Raw genomic sequence first — 7,270 nt, forward strand, 5'->3', positions numbered from 1 at the left:
TAAGAATGGATCATGTTGATCCCTGTGAGGGGATGAAGTTACCACGAAGGATGTAAACGTTCATTGATCACCAGCTCAACGACAGAGTATAGTAGCGGCTACAACTAGTCGGAAATTTGTTTATTTTCTGAGCTTTGACTCTGTCAAAGCTTCTGTCTTTGTCTCAGCTAGGTTATCAAATTCTCTGTTTTAAATTCTAATAAAATGGCCACTATCTTGAACAAAAGAGACTATCGTATGAGACAGAAATAAGGAGAGAATAAGAAATTTTATAAATAATTAAATATATACTTGTTTATTCATTCTTTAAGATGAGATGAGATGAGATATGGCCTTAAATTGAGCTGAATGAGAAGAAAAGGATTCATGCTGCCGAGGGCCCAGCGATGACGATGATGAATTGATGATGACAAACCTTTCCAAGTTCACTTGGGTTTTAATATCTGCCTAAAAGTATGGATGTTTGAATCAGATTATTATATGCCGCCACTGCAAACTACTCATGATTGCCTTGCAGAGAGAGGGGTTTTCTCTGTTTTTCTTTTTCTCCATCATCACACTCCACACCCCCCCCCCCCCGACACACACTCAATAAAAATAAACAAAATAATAATAATAGAAAGAAAATGAAACAGAAATAATAAGCTTTTTTATTTGCTTATGCTAGATGACATTTTAGAAAAGCATTTGATTATTGAACGGAATAACATGATTTACTCAATCATGATCTTCAAGTAAACTCTGCATTAAGAGACATTTTCTTTTGAAACTTGTATTTACATATCCATCAAAGCTCAAAATTGGATATACCAGAGGAAGAAATGGAAGGGAAGATAACCCAAGAGCTCAATTTTATTTTGGACTCAAGAATGATAATTACATAATGTATATACAGGTAAACAAGCTAACCTCACATCTCTGATAAAAGATTACTGATTTTCCGAAGCTCCTTCAGAGCTGCCATGGCTGTAACTTGACCTTTGCCCACGAGAATGTTTCTTGACAAGTTCTCCAATGATCCCACCTGACCTCTATCATGCTGGAACACTGACTCAAGTACCTGCCAGACAAAATGGTCAAGGATTCTCAGTTATTGGTGCAGTCAGTATAAGCCATACACTAACTGAAATGTTGTAAACGATCAAATTGTTACCTGAATATTTTCAAGCATTGTATGTCCAAGATTCCTCAAAGTGCCCAACACATTCTTGTCTACAGCATCTCCTGTACCACCAAGTCCAGAGGAATCACATTTATCAGTCGTCGCCTCTGAGGTACCTCCCACATTTGTGGACCTTGACACCTCTGAGTTACCTCCTTTCTCAGAGGCCCCTTCACCGCCACCACGTCCAAACCTCCAAAGCCATTGAAATTTACCATAATGCAACTTTCGCTCCTTCAAAATTGTTTCCTGTTTCCCTGTTGAATCCTTGTCGGATTCAGGCTGCTGTAATGTAGCATCTGTGGGATAGGAAACAGGAAGAGGTGTGTCATCTAGAGCAGTCCCACACTGCTCCAGATTATTGGATTCGCCATCATTGTCATCTACATATAAATTCGAAGAAACACTACTTTTCTCCGAGTCATTTTCATGGTCATTAGCTCCAGATAAAGGGCTTGATGAGGCAGAGAATATTGAGGAGTTTTCTTCACTACCAGTATGCCCACTCAAACTTGTCTCAACAGCTGTAGATGTAAAATTCTTATCAATGCAATTCTTTTCAGCACTGTCATTGAGGAATCCCTGCTCTTCCACATTAACACTGGAGAGAAGATCCTTTTGACTACAGATAGGATCTTTCTGATCAGAACATCCTGGCTTCTCAACATTTTCCTCAAAGCCAAGTTCTCGGGACAGATCTTCTAATAATCTTCTCCTAACAAAGGATATTGAATCCTTTTTCACACTTGTGGTTTTTGCAGGAGATGGATCTGACTCTGCCCTAGTCAGGCTCAATCTAACTTTCCCTGATGACCCTTTTTTTCCAGAAGGAACTTGTTTTCCGGAACTTCCTTGATGAAGCTCTTCTGCTTTGTGCAACACCCTCCACTTTTCTTCCCAGTAACTCTCAGGTACCACCTTTAGTGGGGTTCTAGGAGAAATTGAACCAGAGGAAAGGCTATGAACTCTGGTTAGAGTAGATTTCCTGTCAAAGGCCCCATAGAGAAAAGGAGACAGTGAGGAGATACTGGTATCCAGAGCAAGAGACTGCAAAGATTTTGCCTTCTCTATCAACTTCTTCACATTTGCATTTTCAGGAAAGTTTAGCAATCTTTGGAGACAAGCAGTAGCAGTCTCAGTAGCAAGCAGGGAAGATCTCAAATGAAGTAGCATTGAAACAGCCATTGCTGAGATGAATGCCCCACGAGGAGAACCAAGGACACCAAAGCCAGAACCATCATCATCATTGGCACTAGCTATTAATTTACTATTGTCAGCTGCAAATATTTCATCCCAGATTATCAAGAGGTCTTCTAGTAAGAATTCACGTCCAAATAGAACTCGCAACCAACGGAGTGCAAAGTACTGGGGTTCTACCCCAAGCTCAACAAGGTGGCTGTGCAGAGATGAATCAACAATAGAAAGCAAATGATACAATGCAGAAGAAGCTTCAATTACTGGAGGTAAGCCTGTCTGGGACCCAAGGGTGGGGGAAGAAGAAAAGTAATCTGCCATTGCCACAGCACCACGAGCCCCACTCATTAAGGCATCAAACATACAATATGCATCATGTTCCATAAATCTCTCAGAGAGGAGAATACCCAATTCACCCTCTGCCCCATAAGCATCACTTAACAATATAATAGTCTGTACCTCAGGATTAAGCTCATCAAGACTACTGACCTTGTTGGCACTTCCCTGTAAGTTGTTCTCATCCATCCCCATGCCCCAATTAGAGGAATCTGGTGTGCTCAAGAACTTGTAATCACACATAACATCACCTTCAGTTAAGGACAGCCCATCAAACTTATCAGTAAAATGGTCTTCATAAATTTTCCGAACTTGAGAAAGACATTGCACATCAACATGAAGAACGTACAGTAGTGGAGCCAATAGTTCATGCATCCCTATAAAGAGAGAGAGAGAGAGAGAAGAAGAAAGATATATATATATATATCAATGAGAAAACCAACAAGAGATACTACAAAGACACACACATACACAAAGGACTTTCAACAATTTAATCATAAATGATAAGAAGTTTAATCTCTGGACAAGTTAAATGGTTTGAACATATCGGACAATTGGAGGTTACAAAGGACCAAGAAAAGTTTAACATTATTGAGATATTGTGACTATAAGTTTACATGCTTCTAAGTTCATAATAGACCACACTCCAAGGGTAAAATTATTTTGAAGTTCAAAGTCCAAGGGGAAAACCTATTAAGGGATTAAACTTATTCTACAAATCTTCAGCAACAGAAAAAGGAAAGCTTATCCTGATGTCTATGAACTAGATAACTTGCCTTGTCTGTAACCATATTCTGGATGTCTAAGGCACCACAACAACAGTATCCTTCTTAACATGCCTTGACATGCTGGCATCTGGAAGTAGCTTCCATGTTCTGGATATAAACGTGACAAATCCTGGTCAACCATTTTCTCTAGCTCAGCATTGCGGAAAAAACGGCCCCACATGCTATCTGGCATTGGATACAAGATAATCAGTGGAAAATGCATTAAGATTTAAAATAAAAGATCACTTAAATGTTGCTCATGAATCCATAATGATATTATGTGTTACTCTTAACATTTCCCATTCAACATTTTCTACATGCATAGACATTTTTTCTGCAACAACCCAAGTTCCTTGCTGTCATTATCTATTAGAAAAGCATAATTAGAGTGAAATATCCATTAGAAACTTCATAAATGTTGAGCAAGAGATGTGAATATTAGAAGATTTTGGCCAGAGAGATAGCAGGCTTGATATAAAACTTAGTCTTAAATAAAAGCTTAAGCTATAACAGAATTCCTGGAAAGTAATAATAAAGTAAACATACCAGGGTTTTGTGATAGTGGATTGTCCATGATAAGATCAGGAGAATTATTTCCCTCTTTAAGAAAATGCGGATCAACTAGAAGGCGCCTTCTCAAACCAGCATACCTGTAAAGAAAATCAACTTAGAACATAAGATGGTTATATCATGTTATGACAACAAAGATATAGCTCAAAAGTTTTTACTAAAATATTGTACACTGAAGCATTAAAGTTATTATGCTTAGACATGGTAGTTGCTATCTCGAGGACTCCAACTATGTATAAGCTTGACACACTTAACTAACCCTTAATCTCAATTATTTAGGACTGGCTACATCATAATTGCTATCTTGAGTACTCAAATTATGAATAAGATTGACAAACTTAACTAACCCTTAATCCCATTTATTTGGGACTGGCTACATGAATTCTCTCCTCACATTGTGCGCTATCTAGAGACATGAAAAACCTGACTAGATAATATCAAAATAAGTATGGCTTTGAGTTTGGCTGATCTAATATATGCATAGAAAACTAGATTGCTAAAACTTAGTACATGTACAACCATGTAAAGTTCTAGGTTGGTATGCATCCATGTAACCTGGTTTATTGCTAGTCTCGATAGATGACAATGTGGTCATAGTCTGTCCTATTATGAATTAGATTGTTATCAATTGAATGCATGCTAAGAACCTAAGATGGCACAATATGAATGCAGCTATGCAGGAGCAAAGAGTCCTGACACTATCAATTAGTCATGATGGTAATATATCCAATGGATATTGGATGCCTCATCTAGAGAGAAACAGATTCAAATACAACTACCAATCTATCATGCTCATGTTGATCTATTGCCCTTAGTTTGCAAAGATGCTACCTTCAAATTCATGTATTTAAATGTACATTTTAAGCAAAGCAGTTTTCTTCTTTCAAACTAACATGAGAGTCTTCATGATATGATGCTTATACAAGTTTCTGTTCTGACATTCATAAAGTATCTTTTACTAGGAGTCATCGAAATATGTAATTTGTGCATTTTTTTGTTGACTAAAAATACATAAATTGTTTAACAGTTAAATGAAGAGGATATTGTACTTCAGAGGCAGCTACATGAAGCACATCTAAGCATTCAGGTATTACAGTTAAACACCACAAGCAAGTCATACAATCAACTAATAGCACATTAGGACCAACACTTTGATCTTTACTGGCACAAAAAGAAAGTTAAATGATACCATAAAAGAACCAACCAAGAATAACCAAATAGCTCAGCAACACACCAATAACTCTAAGATCCCCATTAAGTCAAACAAGAAGAAAACAGAACGACTACGACCACAATCTGAAATAAATTTCACCAAGCTGAAAACACCCCTTTAAGAGTAGACACAAGGAAAACCAAAACTACTTGCATCAGAGACGAGGGAGTGAAGGGATTTCTAAAGAAATCAGAAACTAAGGGGTAAAAAAAATGCATTAGGGAGAACTTTATCAAACTGAAAAGGAAAGTAGAGTCTCTTTGTGCATCTGAACATACCAAATGAAAACTGAAAAGAACAACCCTTTAAAGGCAAAATTTTAAGCTCAAAATTCCATGCCCATGCTAATCGCAACAGAGACTCGATATTTGGCTTGAAGGGCTGGCTATGAACAGCTATTAATTTCCATAAAGAAACGAACTTTCCATAAAATTTCAACCACCAAACCTTATTTGGCGAAAACAAAAATCGCCAGATGGAGGAAACTCAAAAATTGGAAATGAAGAAAAAAGCAAAAAACAAATCAAACAAGTCATACTCCTACAGAAACCCATGGTGATAATTGGCCAACCATATCAAATGGCCTGAAGAAAAAAAAATAGAAATTATCAAATTATTACCTTCTTCGAGTATCTGCTGTGACCCGCCGGAGTTCTTCGATGGAAGAAGAAGATGGCAAAATCCCCAAATTTATTCGCCACTGAACGCTTCTGAGATTGGAAAACCAAGATTCTCCACCACATCTCTGAGTGGAAGAAGAACAGGGAGCTGAGGACACCGATGGCGATTCCGGCAATGTCACCTCAATAGGAGCCGGGGACATGATTCTCCAGCCAACCCTTCAAGACCCAAATGCCCGAAGTTCTAGAATAAGAAGAAATCCGATTTAAAGAAAATATTTCCGAGTAAAACCACTGTTAAACCCAAAAAGTAGACATCTTTCGCAAGAAATTAAAATGAAAAACTGCAAACATGAAATGGGTTCTTCGGTGGAAGAAAGAAAACAAAGATTATATACGATTCGGACCGAATCGGGGAGATTTATCGAAATTAAGTAAGAAATTTGGGGAAGAAAAGAAGGCGAAATCACAGTAAGAAAACATGGAGGAAAGGAAAAGAAAACGCAGAGGACAGAGGAATTTCCTCGGGTCCAAAAACAGGTTCGTAATTAAGTTACGTAAATGATTCGGGAAGAAAATTTGGCGGAATTGGAGGAGGAAGACGCAGTTACGCACAGACTTTGCGTCCCAGCGACGGATCTCTAATTCTCTATTTCCCTTTTATCTCCCTCACTTTTTTTTTCTTTTCCTTTTTTCGAGAGAGAAAAATCTCAAGAAAATACTAAGTTTGTTTCTTCAGAGAGAGTATTTCTTAGAACGGGGGGTGTTGGTGTTGGGCCGTCTTCTTCTATCTACCGGTACCCATCGACCAAATCCTGCTAATGGTAATGATGAGAGAGAGAGAGAGAGGGAGAATATTTTAATAAATAAGCAATTAATTTAATTAATTAATATCGTGAAAAAAATAATCTCAGGAGTATAGAACTATAGATGATGGAATATTCGTCAAGTTTACTGGGTCTAAATTTCCCATGGAACAGTTGCTTTTGAGTTTTGATCAGCACGGTATTAAAAGTACAAAATTGCCCTTATGTTCAATGACCATGCTACCCCTATAAGGGGTCCCAAAGAAAAGGAAACCCTAGTAATTAATCCCATCAGCAAAATTTAGCCCAACCGTTCTACAGTTTGAAGCAGGGGCGAAAAGGCCAAGACCAAGATAATTTGATTTGGGGACCCTTAATTGAGTGACTCAAATCGATTCAGTGTTGATTCTTGATTCCATTGTTTCTCTGTGTGTTCTACCTAAAGAGAGAGAGAGATGTGGATTTTAGATTGATTTATTGGTTCAGTCACTCAGCCACTATGAGAGGGAGATGTGGATGGTGAATTTTATTTTTAATAAAATAAAATAGAGGTTGCTCAAAATAGGATATTAAATTGGTTCGGTCACCTATTATTATTGTGT

The 7,270-nt window shown here is 37.7% G+C and overlaps 1 protein-coding gene across 2 annotated transcripts; it reads right to left on the reverse strand.

Annotated features, from left to right (window-relative positions):
* Positions 1-673: 673 nt before the first annotated feature.
* On the reverse strand, positions 674-6,820 carry LOC148844064 (uncharacterized). Of its 2 annotated transcripts, none has more exons than XM_088959848.1 (5): positions 5,863-6,820; positions 4,006-4,109; positions 3,469-3,645; positions 1,154-2,943; positions 674-1,060 (listed from the first exon to the last, which is right to left on the reverse strand). In XM_088959848.1, exons 1-5 carry the CDS (start codon positions 6,063-6,065, stop codon positions 911-913), a joined length of 2,424 nt encoding a protein of 807 aa, XP_088815974.1. In that variant the 5' UTR covers positions 6,066-6,820; the 3' UTR covers positions 674-910. The 2 variants fall into 2 exon arrangements, with proteins under 2 accessions (XP_088815974.1, XP_088815973.1); XM_088959847.1 differs by having other exon boundaries at positions 1,154-3,069.
* Between the last annotated feature and the right edge of the window lie 450 nt (positions 6,821-7,270).

This window comes from Nelumbo lutea, chromosome 8, assembly GCF_056320005.1.
Source record: "Nelumbo lutea isolate HS-2025 chromosome 8, American lotus-T2T, whole genome shotgun sequence".
Lineage (NCBI taxonomy): Eukaryota > Viridiplantae > Streptophyta > Magnoliopsida > Proteales > Nelumbonaceae > Nelumbo > Nelumbo lutea.

Excerpts from the sequence above, each read along its gene's own strand:
- LOC148844064 (XM_088959847.1), bottom strand. The coding sequence starts at position 6,065 with ATGTCCCCGGCTCCTATTGAGGTGACATTGCCGGAATCGCCATCGGTG. Across the intron at positions 4,110-5,862 it reads ACAGCAGATACTCGAAGAAG|GTATGCTGGTTTGAGAAGGC; the intron begins GTAATAATTTGA and ends TTTTCTTTACAG. Across the intron at positions 3,646-4,005 it reads TCCACTATCACAAAACCCTG|ATAGCATGTGGGGCCGTTTT; the intron begins GTATGTTTACTT and ends ATCCAATGCCAG.